Source organism: Barbus barbus (genome assembly GCF_936440315.1).
Source record: "Barbus barbus genome assembly, chromosome: 23".
NCBI lineage: Eukaryota > Metazoa > Chordata > Actinopteri > Cypriniformes > Cyprinidae > Barbus > Barbus barbus.
Genome location: NC_136751.1, coordinates 5,973,394 through 5,989,877, shown reverse-complemented (window position 1 = coordinate 5,989,877; position 16,484 = coordinate 5,973,394). Strand labels below are relative to the sequence as shown.

At 38.1% G+C, this 16,484-nt stretch overlaps 1 protein-coding gene across 1 annotated transcript in view; it reads right to left on the bottom strand.

The window, feature by feature from the left end:
• The window catches only part of cntn5 (contactin 5), a gene marked incomplete at its 5' end in the record, with an annotated part of 143,570 nt that extends 128,615 nt beyond the window's left edge, over positions 1–14,955 (bottom strand). Inside the window, one exon of the mRNA XM_079373669.1 lies at positions 14,805–14,955. Within this exon, the coding sequence (XP_079229795.1) occupies positions 14,805–14,955 (151 nt within the window). The remainder of the gene's footprint in view (positions 1–14,804) is intronic.
• Positions 14,956–16,484: the final 1,529 nt, after the last annotated feature.

Genomic DNA, 16,484 nt, shown 5'->3' with positions numbered 1-16,484 from the left:
GTAGCAATGTGTATATATATATATATATATATATATATAATTGCTGAGAAGTGAATAAATAAATGCAATCTTTATTAATACATTGCTTATTCATACAAAAAAAAAAAATACAAAAAAAAAAATTGATTTGACATTGTATGTAATGCAAGGACAAGATGAGTGTGTAGTCTATAGGTTAGTAACCGAAGGTTGCGGGTTCAAACACTGCAAGGGGTGATGCATGAGCTATCACTGTACCCTTGAGAAAGACACTTACGCTGCCTTCAAGTCCTCCTGGGAAGTTCCAACTTATGAGTTCAGAAATCGTATTTACTCAATATAAAATTGCAGCCGTATAATCATAACAATTTGCTGGGCAACTTCATATTTCTTTCTCTCTTTTTTCCCGACAAGGACAGAGGCCTTTTTTTTGCGCTCAGACAACAACATGAAGAAGGGAAAAAGTGAGTAATTAAAGGTATAACTGATGCTTTAATCTGTGTATTTTATCATTGTTGTGCTGCAAAAAGTGATGGGAAAGTAGTATTTTCGCACAAGCCTTCTGCCTCATAAAGAAAGCCAAATGAGTTATATATGCTGCAAACCTTGTTAATCCTAAATTAAACGAACAGAAAATGCACACAAACTAAACTGTGCCATCAACAATGATAATGACAGCCACAGATCAATTTGCTTCCACCACATATTTTCAATTGACATATGCCCACTCTGAAAATCTGGGCTCAAAGTAAATTCTTGTCTCCCACTGGAAATGATGACATAATGTCATTTTGTACTACTTACCCATGTAAGGAAATTAATTTGGATGTGTGGTCCAAATATAGGCTATCTATGTGAGACACAAAATTGTGTTTTTACAATTCAAAGTCCAGCTGGATCTACACGGCAGACGCTCCACATTAGAAATCCTGTTAACTGTCTCAAATATTCAGCCCCCAGGGTGAACTCGATAACATATCTCAGTAGATTAACTGAGAGTCCTTCCAATTAGAAACACTCAGGAGATCTGCTCCTTCAGTGCTTAGAGAGTTTATGCAGAACAATGGGACCAATCCTAAATCTCAGGTTGTTTCACAAACATATTAACAGTTTTTTGTGGGGGCACGTAATGTGGTAATACTGTGGTTTTTAGATATATATCATGCTTATACCATTTTTGGGACCTGTACCATATTAATACTAATACTATTTTTGCTATTTTTTCTGAAAATTTACCATGCTAACACCATGTTTTTTGGACAATAGCCAGAGTAACAGACCTTGTTTGTTTTCGGACATGTAATACCATGTTTATACCATTTTTTGGACATGTTCCATGCTAATGCCACATTTATTTATTTTTTTATATGTACTATGCTAACACCATTTCCTGGACACGAATCTCAGTAATACCATATCTCAGCTTTACATAGTCTCATCTTTCAAAATCTGTAATTTGTCTTACTAAATTCAATCACTAAATACTAGCGGTGACCCTGAATAGTTGAAGATTTGATGCTTTGATAGGTGGAGCCTGATTCGACTACCAATCTCACGGTCGAATATTCACAGAGGTGTTATGATCATGCCATTTTGGCTATATAGGGTTGCTCAAATGTCTGATTTCACATAAATGGTTTTCTCCCAATAATTTAATATACAGCCTATTAAGATAATGGTGTAAATAAGAATCTGAAAAAAAGGAAGCTTTAAATTAATATTTTAATGTGCGTGAATAAATCCAACCACCTCTATAGATTTAAGTTTCACTCTCCATAATCCGTGACCGACAGAGGAACATTTTGGCAGCAGGATTTAAATCTTTAACAAAACTCAAATTGACAGTGAAAGACTGGATTTTTTTTATCAGGTAGGGTACAAGTGATTTCAAAACATTTCAGCCGTTTTATATATATTGTGAACATTATTTATCTCATATAGGATGCATTTGGTTGAGCTGCTCAGCAGTAAAGCGTTTCATTGTAGTGCTATTATGATTATTTTGTCAGCGTGCAGCACGAGCACTACAAACAACAATGCAGAATATTAATAACTATGACTGAGACTGTCATATATGTAACATTATAATGAGAACACTAATATAATATTTCTGCATTTCGTTGCCCTGTACCTTACATGTGCAATGACAATAAAGTTGAATCTAATCTAATCTAATCTAATCTAATAAAATGCTGTGGATTTTTAGAGTTTAGTTTCTGGGTTTCTGCACGTTGTTGTGTGAAAAATGCGTCAACAGGAGTTAGAAATTCAGAGCCGCGCAGACATGTTCACTTGTGCATTCGAGGCATTTTGTGCAGATAGCCTATACATTGTAATATTAACATTATACTGTATAAATAATGAATCGTATCTATATGAGATAAATGATGAGTTAAATCCCATTGATTAAAAACCTGCTATCAATTGCTTCATTCTACTGGTCATCTTCATCTTTTAATCAAAACATAAAACATTATTTTTGTGTCTACGAGGCATCTGCTACACATTTTCCATGTGTGTTAACATCAGTATTTATGACTGTCTAACGTCTCGCTATCAGTCGACTAATCGGCAACATCCGAAAATTCCGATTCGACTATGTAAATCCTAAGTGGATGACACCCCTACATACTGTTTTGGTCATAGATATGTAGGCCTATAAGTTCCACATTTGACTGCTTCAGAAACATAGATGCATCCTCTATCTTGGAACGGTCAGTGTGTAATCACTCACAATAAAAATCAATGAGTTTTCCAAGATGGCACAACTTTACACAGACCCAGATAAAAAACAAAAAACAAAAAAAAAAACAAGATTTTAATTCCCAAAGAAATGGGATAACCTTTCACAGATGAGAATGTGATGGATTATGATTTGTTAACCCAATATTACAGGTTTAGCTACAGCTATTCATACATGCGATAACTATGGTTACATACACACACAGTCAACTTGCTCTTGAGTATTCATGAACCAGCTTTGACCACAGAAACAGCCACTAATAAGTAATCTATGCATACATATCTATGTTCTTGGCTCTCTTTAATATGGTGTGACTGATCGCTGTACCAGCCTAGCAGAAGTCTGGTTCAGTTCAAGCAACGTGATGGTACAGAACGCATGTGAAATGTACATCGCTTTCTCTTTACTACTAGCTATAGCACAAAATAAATATGAATGAATATCAGAAGGTATGTTGAAAGATACAGCACAACTTAAAGAAATGTGTCATCACGCCTCATGTAATGACTCAGTCTCTGTTTCAACCATAAAGTTTGTCAATGAAATTTGAAACGTAACATTTACCTCAGAAAAAAAAAAAAAAAAAAAACTTCAGTGACATTTGCTTAATAGTTAGAAAAATGAACCGTATAGAGAGGAGTATTTCCCTAAAAATATTAATTATATTACTAGGACCACCTTATTTTTTTTATATGTACCATAATACCATTTGTTTTGTACATATACTATGCTACTACCATTATGTATGCACAATGCTAGTAGCATGAATATGCTTATGTTAATACATTTTTTCAGGGTGTGAACTACCGGGGAGCTCGGCTCCCCTTAATAAGACATGGGCTCCCCTGAAAACGTGATTTGTGAAATTTTGGGGGGTCTCAAAAAATTTTGACAATGTGTTATTTTGATGTGCAATTTCAGTTTTGTGTAATGTGATCATCTTAGATTATTATGTGTAAAATTGCAAAAATATCATTCATTCATGCATGACGGCGATTTGAACCCAATTCACTTCAATAAAGATAAATATACATGCTATTCTTGTCATGAGCATCAAGGTGTGGGGGCGCTGCGGTGCAAATTATGGTGGCTCGGGTTGGACTCAGGCCGGTAAATCCCCCCCCCCCCCCCCCCCCCCTCCAACAAATAAAAAAAGGCCACAGTATAGTTCGAACACTGCATTTTTTGAATATGTACCAATACCATGGTTTTCACATACCATGGCTGTATTACAATAGCTACAGGGCATGTGAACATACTGTACCTTCACCATATTTTTCCATACACTGATAATCAAAATAATGGTTAATGGTTTTTGGACACATACCAAGGTAATACACTATGGTACATGCATAAGAATATCATTAAGCATCTTGGTATGTATCAAAACATTAATGGTTATGCCATAAGTGTACAAATGTATCATCACAGTACTTTTTTGTAAGGATAATGCGGTTCGTGAAATCATCAGGGCTGCATGAATGCCTCTCCGCCCTCTGTTCGACATCCGCTATGCGATGGCTAAATCTGGCAAATTAGACAACAGAGGGAAAGAAGAGATGAAGGACCTGTGGGCGCAGAGTTCACGCATAACCTAGTCATTTGCAGTGGCTTGGGAGTCAGCTATCTAAGCTCTGGCTCCATTATTTATGCTCTGTGCTGCATGCATAATAAATCCCAGTGTGTACAGGCTGCAACATCGTCACTGTCTCGAGCTGCTCTCTGCCCAGGTGTCAGCACACCAGCCTCAAATCTACGGTCTGTGTAGCCAGACGCTTTAAAGAACCTGGTGACCAGGGTCTCCGCAACCTGCATCACCGTTAGGACAAAAAGCAGATTTTGTATACATCACAGTCTGTTGCAATATTTCCCAGAAAAATGTCACATCCTGACAAGAAGAGACAATATCAGATCCAAAAGGGATAGCATTGAATTCAGTGTTACCGATATACAATAGAGGTAAAAATCCAAGAAAGTGACATGCAGTGATAGAATTTGTAAATAAAACACTACACTAAAAGACAATGGGTATTGTGTGTGTTTGCCATGGCATTGCTGTGTGGTTGCTAGGCTGTTCTGAGTGGTTACTAGGTGGTTATGAACTGACCCAGGTCAAAAGAATTAATCCTCGTCTCTACACTCTTAAACATAAAGGTTCTTCATTGGCATCTATGGTTCCATGAAGTACCTTTAACATTCATGGAACCTTTCTATTAAACAAACACTTACACACACACGAACGCATGGTGGATATAATCACATATACAGTGACACCACTATGACATCAATGCAAAACCCTGGAAACTTTATCTTTAAATACTGTGGATATGACTCTGGTCTTTTAATTTAAGCCTCTGGGACTTTTCAACCTATTTTCTCACCAGGAGAAAATCATGGAAGTCTGTTTCTCCCATGAAATAGAATAAAATAGAAACGTTTTATTTCACAATTGTAAAAATATAAATAAAAAAGTAAGTCTGTTCACTTTGAAAAGTAACAGCACACCTTTGATTTCAGCCACATGATTTGAGGTATTGTCTGCAACACAATGATGTGTCAGTTAAGTTACAAACATACTGTATCTCAAAATGTAAGTATGAGTAATAACAATACGCTGTTAAAATGTAATTAAAAAAAAAATGTAAAAATGCTACATTTAATACCTTAAATTTTATTTAGGATAAAAACATACACTGGATATTGTTTTTCTTCATTTTGTGTTAAGTTGAAAAGTAACACCCAACATGAGTGAGTGACTAAACAAAAGAATATGACTTTACATTTACCTTCAATCAACCTCCAACATTGTGTGAGAAGAGACCCTCATTCAGTTCATTCAGCTAAGTGCAAAAATTAATTTGATCAATTTGGTAGAGAGCATCTGTGCTGACAACAGAGGAGAATCTTTTTGTAAAGCAGCCCTTGATTCACTCTAACACTCTGTCCTCCGGCTGCCTCAGCTGACTGCAGTGGGCCTTTGAGATTGAAGAGCTCTCCCCCGCACAAACACTCCCACTCGGCCCATATGCTCCCTGGCTCGTTTCCGTCTCCTCAACACCTCTACTCACCAATCATCCTCTGTCTCTGCGAATTATTTACAGATCTGTGTAGCTTGGACAAGCTTTGTGTAATTGGGGATAATTCTTGGAGAGAAGAACACAAATGTCTCTGACAATACAATAATAAGGCATTTTACATGTGTACATTCTGACATTTTTTCGTAACTAGATGAAGAAATTATATATTTACATTTACATTTAGTTGTTTAGCAGACACTTTTATCCAAAGCGACTTACAAATGAGGACAATAGAAGCAATCAAAAACAACAAAAGAGCAACAATATGCAAGCACTATGCCAAGTCTTGGATAGCCTAACGCAGTACACGTAACATTTTTTTTAATGAAAGAATACAAGTAGAATAGGAAAAAAAGAAAGCTATTTTTTTAAAGAAAACAAGTAGATAGAATAGAAAAAAAACTCTGATGATGATGAAAAAAATCTAGTGTTAGAGGGTCAGATAGATACAAAGAAGACTAATAGATGCAAATAAGACAGATAGAAAAAAACGAATTAGAATAGAGAGTGCTACAGTTAGAGGGTCAAATCCAAATCCCAAATCCAGTGTGTCTCCCTCCGTCCCATCTGATTACAGGGCGTTCCAGGATATCTTCAGTAAGCAGGCAGCCACTCAACTACCACCTCAACTGCGCCATCGACTTGCTGCTTGGATATAACCTCCCCAAGGGTAGAGTATTATCATTGTCCATCCCGGAGCGCAAGGCTATGTAGGAGTACATCAAGGAGGCTCTTCACCAGGGATATATCCGGCCATCCAGCTCACCAGCAGCCTCAAGCTTCTTCTTCGTGGGTAAGGACGGGGGCTTGCGGCCGTGTATTGACTATCGAGCTCTGAATTCCCAGACAGTCAAGCTCCCCTATCCACTTCCCCTGGTCCCTGCCGCACTCGAGGAACTCTGTGGGGCCCGTATCTTCTCCAAGCTGGACCAGCGGAGCCGTTTCCTTCCGTGGGCCGAGTATGCACAGAACTCCCTCCGACAGAACTTCACCGGGCTCACGCCCTTTCAGTGCATGCTCGGCTACCAGCCACCGCTCTTCCCGTGGATGGGAGAGCCTTCGGAGGTTCCAGCTGTCGACCACTGGTTCCGAGTGAGTGAGAGAGTGTGGGACTCAGCTCACATCCACCTCCGACAGGCAGTGCAGTGGCATAAGAGCTTCACAGATGCCCGGCGTGCCCCTGCTTCCGATTACCATCCAGGAGACCAAGTATGGTTATCCACCCGGGATCTGCGACTCTAACACTCTGCGGGATCTTCACTCTAACACTCTGTCCTCCGGCTGCCTCAGCTGACTGTGGGCCTTTGAGATTAAAGAGCTCTCCCCCGCACAAACACTCCCACTCGGCCCATATGCTCCCTGGCTCGTTTCCGTCTCCTCAACACCTCTACTCACCAATCATCCTCTGTCTCTGCAAATTATTTACAGATCTGTGTAGCTTGGACAAGTTTTGTGTAATTGGGGATCATTCTTGGAGAGAAGAACACAAATGTCTCTGACAATACAATAATAAGGCATTTTACATGTGTACATTCTGACATTTTTTCGTAACTAGATGAAAAAATTATATATTTACATTTACATTTAGTTGTTTAGCAGACACTTTTATCCAAAGCGACTTACAAAGGAGGACAATAGAAGCAATCAAAAACAACAAAAGAGCAACAAAGCTGACTCAGGGCCTCTTCCCGTGGATGGGAGAGCCTTCGGAGGTTCCAGCTGTCGACCACTGGTTCCGAGTGAGTGAGAGAGTGTGGGACTCAGCTCACATCCACCTCCGACAGGCAGTGCAGTGGCATAAGAGCTTCACAGATGCCCGGCGTGCCCCTGCTTCCAATTACCATCCAGGAGACCAAGTATGGTTATCCACCCGGGATCTGCGACTCCACCTGCCCTGCAGAAAGCTGAGTCCCCGCAACATTGGTCCGTTCCCTATCCAGATGCAGATCAATGAGGTCACCTACCAGCTCCAACTACCACCCAGGTATCGAATTCACCCCACGTTTCCCTTCTAAAGACCTTTTCTCCTTCCACTCCAGAACATCCCGAGCCGGACGAGCCTCCTCCTCCAGAGATCCTGGAACAACCCTCCGTGTACCAAGTCAAGAACATCATGGACTCGCGACGACAGGGCAGCCGGCTCGAGTACCTGGTCGACTGAGAGGGTTATGGACCAGAGGAAAGATCCTGGGTGGTCCGGGACAACATCCTAGATCCCATGTTACTGATTGAATTTTCACCGTGACAATCTCCTTCAATGGTTTTAGAATTTTTACTAAAATCTTTATTAAAATGATTTTGTTTCTGTATTTTAAAATATATTTTGTATATTAAAATATTTTAATGACATTATATTTATTGAACAAAAATACATTCTATTTTTCAAAATAAGCAGAAAATAGTACAAACTTTGCTAAAGTGATTGTTTTGAACCAGTATTAACTTAGACATTATTAAAAAATATATATTATTTTAGCTGAAGTATTTGTATCAATACCGTGAGCCTTTTACCCCGTGTGTGGGTAAAAGGCCCCCTTCCCACCTCATACAAGATTTTTAAACAAAATAAACAACTTGAATGATTTGTTTTCACACAAAATCTGTTTCTGCATTAATGTTCAATACAAACGTATATAATTTTTCTGTAATTATACATTTTAGGTGCAGTGAATAGCACATTTTTTCTTAAGGTGTGCCTTTAGCCACATTGTACCCTATATATATATATATATATATATTTCAAAATAAGTAAATGAAGACATAATGATGATAGAATAACTTAATAATTGGTAGTTAACATACACATAGTGACACATAAATGCTTCATGTTTTAGGATATGATGTGGTTGTCACGTGTGTCTTGGTCCCCATGTGTTTCCATGTCCTTATTTGGTTTTTCCTGTTCTCGTTTGGTCCCCATTCTCTTCATTTAGTTCCAGCCGTGTTTTGATTATGTTCCAGGTGTGTCTCGTTTGCCCCCCTTTAGTTCTGTCTATTTATAGTGTGTTCTGCCCCTTGTTTCCTGTCTGCTGTTGTATGTCATATATGTCTAAAATTAAAGATTTGTGTTCTGAAGATTCTCCTTGTCTCCTCGCTCCTTTGTTCCCCACGTAACCCTGACAGTGGTTAAGTACACCCTTGTTAGTAGTATTTGCTATTCCGCTAAACAGACACCGCACTGCTGCATTACCTTCTCACAATCTGTGTTTACACACACACATATATATATATATATATATATATATATATATAGCCTTTTCTCTGATGATACAAGCCATCACCCAGCACAATGAATGCAGTTTCTCTGTGTGCATGCCAGCCCTCAGGCACAATGCTTTCTTACTGCTACACAATTTGTGATTACATTCAAAAGTGTGTTATCATGGTGGCAAACCACAGTGTAACCACATTTCATAACTACTTCAGCAATTTTTCAGGGTTTAACAATCACAGATATTTTGAAAGAAGACACTTGGTGATACAATTACGAGATTAGATCACTAACATACTGTAACAACATTACAACCCTTTTGTATGAACTAGATGACAGGGCCCCGCCCACTTTCCTTCAGATCATAGAAAGCAGTTGACCTGGTAAAATCTACTTTGTCAGGCTACAGTGTCTCTGTCATAACAATCAGCATGCGAGTATATGCGATTCAGCATTCATATCTGATCCACGGATTCTTGTTGTTGTGAATCCATGTCAATAGATTTATGCCTCATCTGTGTGTCTGTGTAAACATACTTCTGTGTACTGTAAATACTAGCATATTTACAACTCAGATGAGGTGTCTGTGCAGTGTAAAGCAACTCCACTTAAATTAACTGCATCTTTTATTAGCCGATGTCATGCATACCAGTGGTATTGAATAATTATTATAAACATATAGCATTTACAGGTACTGCAGGATTAACAATATAAGCATTACAACCTCCCTAAAATCCCTTTTACCTTTGTACAGAGATTTAATTTTTTTTTTAAATATAATTAAATTTGTGTCATTTTTTTTCTTGTCTAGTTGAATCTTGCATAACTTAAAACGTTAAGCTGAAATCGGTTAAATTATTTTGATTAAAGTAATGATAAAAAATGTAAGATTTTTTTTTTCTGATCATATTTTTTTTTTTAAGTGCACCAGATTATAATACAGTTGTGGTACACTGATATATACAATGATACAGAAATGAATTCATGATCGAATGTGCTTCAAAGAAAATATGTTTGTTACTAACACAACTCCACCATCTAACAGATATATATATAGGCCTTTAACCTAATTTTGGTAGCTGAGACAACATGATATTTCTTAACATTTAGAAATGATCAAGCGACTGGAAAAAGTGGCCTTTCTTCCTCAGGAAGAGAGGAAACAGTAATCTGTGCAGTCTCCTGTCTGCAGACTGGGTCTCCAGTGGGAAACAAATCACTCTTTGGAATTATACATTAATCAGAAATACACCAGAGCTGGAGGACAGGACTGGTTATCCCTCTCCTTAAATGTTTTGGAAAAAGTATGAAGTAATTTGTTGTTGGGCAAAAGTATCCAACACTTCCAACTGTACTTTTACTCCTCAAAATTAACAGATTATTTTAACCCCAAAAAAATAAAAATACTGTGTATCTTGCTCTTTGTGTATTTTGCTCTCTAAAATCCTCTGGTATTTGATTACTAAATTTCAGAATTAACTATTTATTTAATGCAAACAGGCATGGAAGACTTCACACTTTTGTGTCAGGGAAGGTACAAGCCAGTAGGATTCAGGAAAGTGTTCCAGTTTGACTTATTCTTTCTCTTATGGTTTGTTGGCCGTGTGACACAGAGATGACCAACCATCAAAAGCATCATTCTTTCAAATTAAACAAAAGCCTCAAATAACAAGGGCCAATTCTTCAAGCGAGAAAAACCTCTCCCGAGGCGTCAGATTTCCTGCCTAGTGAATGCCTTTGAGAGTTTAATCAACCATTCGTTCCCTCACTATTAAACAGGGAGTGCTCATGGCAGTACACAATTTCACAGATAGGCTGTGACATATTTGAGCGCACATCATGGAGCCTTTGTATATGTCTAAAAGTTGAAAAGCAATTATAGTAGAGTGTCGCGGTTCACTCTTTTCTATTGTTCAGCTCGGTTTGAGCAGGTACAGTCTGTTCAGGTATCATCTTAAACAAGGTCTCTCCACTGGCCCACGCTATATTTATAATGAGTGTACTGTGGTGTGGTATCTGAGAACTGGAAGAAAACCAGATTATGGCAGTTTGTGTGGGGACAGTGACAGGGGTTTGGAAAAAGAGTGAAGGCTATGGTGAAGGCTATTATATTCAGCAATGGCTGAAGAGCAATGATGTACCAAAGTGCCAAACAGTGAAAGTCAGAGACTGTTAAAGAGAGTGACTTCATGCCAAAGTGTTATATTTAAAAGTAGTGCTTTTAACTCTACAACAATACAAGACCAGATCAGTTAGGCTACATGGTATCATTTGATAGAATACCTTTCAAAATATTGAAGAAGATAAATTTGGATCATGTTTGCAGACTCTCATTTTACAACACTTCTGAAAAAAGTGATTAATGTCAACTGTATCTGTGTAAAAATCATGTTCATTGCTCAAACCTATCAAAAGTTATAGTATATTTTGGTATTGGTATATTTATACATTGGTATATTTTGATCTCTAACTGAAACAAAATAGGCTGTTTGTGTTCTGCTATAATTGAGACTATAGACTGTAAAACATGGACAATGTGTCTCCACTTCCTTCCACCTTAGAAAAGTGAAGCCACAACATCTCAGTATGGCCACCATCATCTTGTGAAAATCGTCATTTGGAGTCAAAGTTTGCACAGTAGTGATGCATTCAGAACAAGAGTCTGCGCAGTACTGATTTTAAGGCGGAGCTGCCGTCTCAAAGTCCCGCCCAAACTCCCACAGACCCAATCACAAGCTCACAGTCAAGACACAACACCCTGTTTTTATAGCATTAAATAACTAACTAAAAGCAGATGTATTCGAAAAACAAACACCCGAACATATATTAGCATGACAAAAACTACCTAAAATAATGAAAAATAAATTTATTTGAGGTGAAGTTTGATTATTTAGTTTGGCTCACGTCTCATTTGTTTACATGGAGAGGGCGGGGTATTTAAAGCCAACCAACAGATGGCATTCAAAATGTTTTGGCTTCATTTTTTAGGTCATGTGCAGCACACTTGGTTTAGATATTTTCAATGATATATGACAGATCACATTTTCAAATAAAACTGAAAATGGTAGACATATTCTAAAAATTCACTGCAAAGATGAGCTTCTAAGCATTAAAAGCAGGTGGTTTCAAAAGACTCAATAGCTGCTTCAGTCAGTTTAGTATGTGGGTTATTTACTTGAGAATTGCTTTGGCTGATTCGGTAAAAGTAGTTCACTAACTTCAACCAATTCAATAAGGTAGTCTTGTGTTCACTCGCTAACTATTACAACCAATTCATTCAGTGATAGAGCTGTTAACTGAAGAACCACTTGACTGATTCAACAAGTGACTTGATTAAAAAAGGCTTTGAATGATTTAAACCCTCAAGCTCAATAATTGATTTTCCCAATTCAGTCAGCGCATTTTTAACTCAAAAATTGCTTTGACTGATTCTGTATGTGAGTTTATGAGTCAAGAATTGTTTCCATTGATTCAGTCGGTGAATGAGTTGTTGACTGATTCCTTCTTCTCAGGCAGATTTACAAACAAGTCATTCAACCCGAATTGCAAACCCACTTAATCACGATTAATCACAATTTATCATTATCACAAGCCATTTATGCATTTGCAACAGACTTATTTTCAGCTGTCTGCAGTCACAAATGTAGTACAGGGATCTAATAGCTATCTAACAGCATAAAAGTACATCTACTTACTAGACAAGAAAAAAAAAACAGGTATATACAGTACTCTACAGTAGGCTGTTATTTATTATGCACTCCATATGTGAGAAAGAACAGTGTGCTAGATATAGGGAGGGAATTATTACTGCTGCCCACACACTTTTATGACTTTTATATGCTTCCGTAATATTCATCTCTAAAACTTTTGTGAGGCCACTCTTGTATAAGCTGTGAGATCACACTGAGCTGTTTATTAGCAACTGCAAATTTACACAGTGAACAAAAGTTGTGAGTTTTAAATAGTGCCATCTGAGAATTACTGTAGTGTATGTGAAGAGGATGTTGAATCTATCTGTCTGCGGTGCTGTTCAGCTTGTTGGAGGCAGCTTGTAGTCTCAGTATGGGGCGACGTTGAGTGTTTTATGATTTAGCAGCTTGATAATGTCACAGAAATCAGTCATCTCCGAGGCACTCTGTGATCCGACAGCCTCACCGGGAGAACAGCATCCCTGCGTACCCCCCATGAGCTCTTCTGCATTATAATTCCATGACAACCTGAAGAGCGCAGGTTACACGGAGAGGACACATCTCACTGACAATTACTCTGTCCTCACAGTGTGGCGAAGGAAGCGGTGCACACCTCATTTATGTGACGGCTCTGTTCTATCTCTCCTGTTGTCTCCTTGATGACCCCTAAACCGATGGGGTGTGGTGATCCGGAGAAGTTGGCGGTACTGACTGCATCATCTCGAATAAGACAGTTCCTGTGACCCCATTCTGACCCAATCAGACTTATTCATCTGTTCCCACTGAACCACAAATGCATTGTTAAACACTTCCTGATAACCAAGTACTACATAATCTCGATAACCTCTTCAGTTGTTTGGTGACTTGTTTGGTGAATCTATTGGCTAAAAGCAAATCTATTCAATAAAAAATAAAAAAAATTAAAATTTAATTAAATTAAAATTAAATTAAATAAATAAATAAATACATACTTACATAAATTCAAGGTTACTCAGCTCAAATTTGGTCTCCACTAGCTAAGCCAAGGTGATCTACCAGCTCCAGCTAGTTTGGCTTTCACATGCTTTTGGAGTCCAGGCTGTTTAGTCTACCCACATTTCCATTCATTTTTGATGTTTTCTATAGAACCATTCATGGATAATGCTGCACTGTATTTTGAATGCATTTTCTCTTCCAATCTATTGGAATACATGATTGTTTTATATGTCTGTCAGATGTCTCTTCCTCTCTAAGTGTGCAGAAAAAGGGGCAAAATGGACTTGCATGTCAGAACTTTGTGAGAAACAGCTATTGATCATCTTTAACCAAATACAAACTATATAAAACTATTCAAGCAACCACCTCAATATGGCTTTACCTGAACTGTTTGGTTAAGGAATCCTGTGTCAAAAACTCTTGAACCACAGCGCGAACAAATGTCCTTCAAATAACCTAAACAGTCTACAGCTGCAGATATATATATCCATCCATCAGTTGTCAGGCTGACGGAAGGCTGGGAATTTGGGAAGTGCAGCGATGTTTCAATGATCCCTGTTCAATTTCCGCTTGCCCGGGGTCCCCGTCAACCCTAACCGAATAGAGATGTGATTCATTGGTGAGATGTCTAGGTTGCTTTCAATGTTACACAAGACTCCAACACACAGTCCTTGCTTGTTAGGCCCCAGAAACTCAAATCAGGTCATAAATTCTGGTTAGTGCTGGTCTGGGGCAGGTCTAGCTTGTGGACAATCAAAACCCAACTGGGAAAGCTCTTAGACCAAGGTACTCTTGAAAGTGTAGACCTTGCAGAGTCCAAAACACACTTTATTCTGTTGACTAGCAATGATCTTTGCAACAAGATAAGAAAGATGACTGTCGAATGTGAGTTAAGTCTGGCCTTATGATTGAACCGTGGTCCAAAGCACAGAACAAAAAAGGCATATTTGAGTCAACTCATTATTTGAGCCACTCACTGTGAGGACAAACTTCTAAAGTTAGTTAGAAGTAAAACAAGAACTCATTTGCTCCTGTATGATGAGAATACCGATCTGAGAGAGAGAGTTTGTAAGTGCACACCATGCATCTGTGAATTGGCATGGGATTGTGTGATTCAGCCTCATTCTCACCTTCGCTCCTGTAGTCCTCCTGTGAGCTGAGAGCTGAGTATCTGTGTCTGGAAAACGGAGGCCAATCCTCGCTAAATGATCCCACTCCATGGTTGTTCCTTAACCTCATCCTGGAGTTGAGTGAAGAGGATGAGGAACTGTCTGCCTTCATCCTCAGCACTGCAGCGTATGATACAGGTCTCCCAGCAATGGCTCTAGCAAAATCTGAAAATAAGACAGAGAGGGCTGTTACATCTAACAATTCAGACTCATAATGCCAGGCTCTAAGATACACTCGCATGGATCGCTATTGCTCATGTTTAGGGTTAAGGATTTGAACAAACCCCTAGACCTACGGTACGTATTAAACTTCGGCATTTCACTGATTTCAGCAATGTTTTTTTTTTAAATAACTCTCACTGTACAAGTAAATCGCATGTGATTTAAAACCAAAACTCATGATTTAGGTGCCCACACTATACAGTCCGACCGTCAAGCTGCAACTTGACTGCTCAAATTATACGTGTGAAATAAACATGTGGAAACCCAGAACTGTAGAGCCTCCATCGCTCCCATCCATACCACACATTGTGTCACCATGGTTTAATTTCTGCTTTTGCGTAGGCGCAAAAAGAAAAAATTGAGTTTAGAGCAATCAGTTTGTTGCTCTGCTTCAACTGTGTTATACCCTCATGAAGGGTGACCAAAATTACTTACATGTCAGAAATGTATCTGATTGGCAGTCGTGGGAAGTTAATTGTCTCTCCTTAAAACAACACAACAAATGACACGCAACAAAGTTGAAATATGGCCCAACTAAAAATAAGAGTCGTACAACATAGAAATCAGCTCAAAATCGGATGAAAACTGCACAGTGGCTTAACTCATCCCACACATGTGCTACATACATGAATGCTTCCTCAAACCATGCGGTGTACTGCTGTTTTTATTTGGTGGACAAGACAGAGATATAAAAATCCTACAGATGCTTAAGGAGGGAATAGAATATCAGAATATCCAGAGATTTGAGTGTTGACTCATCATCACATCTGGCATTGCTCTAGAAACATCTCAGAACATCTTAGCAAATAATTTCTTCTGAAAATGTAAATATCCAATTACTGCAGTAACAAACTCAGTCCTTTTAGAATATTGACATTGTTTTATTGATTTTGATAAGTGATCAGTTTAACGCATCCTTGCTGAATATGTTTTTTGGTTATACTTTATTTTACGGTGTCGTTGTTACAGTGTAATTATACATTTAAGTACTGAGTAATTAACTACATGCACCTACTATATAGTTAGGGTTTGGCTTAGGGTTACTTACATGCAATTATGCATTGTAATTACAAATGTAATTGTTATTATAATAGTAAGTACATGTAACGTGTACAATAAAGTGCTACCATTTTTTTTTAAATAAGTAAATCGAATAACCCCAAACTTCTGTAGTGTATTACATGTTTATATTTATATATGAAGTAATTACCAATTTTATTCATTTATTTATTCACTGGAACAACTGATCCGCCAGATAGGGTTAATTTATGCAGTGAGCAACTCTTTTTTTTTTCATCTGAAACACAAATGCACATTTGATGAGAAACAAAGGAAAAGAAAGGCTGACAGTTTGACACCTTGTTCTTATGTTGTTGCTTTTTTCTCATCACGGGAAAATTAGAGTGGCAAAAAGTTATA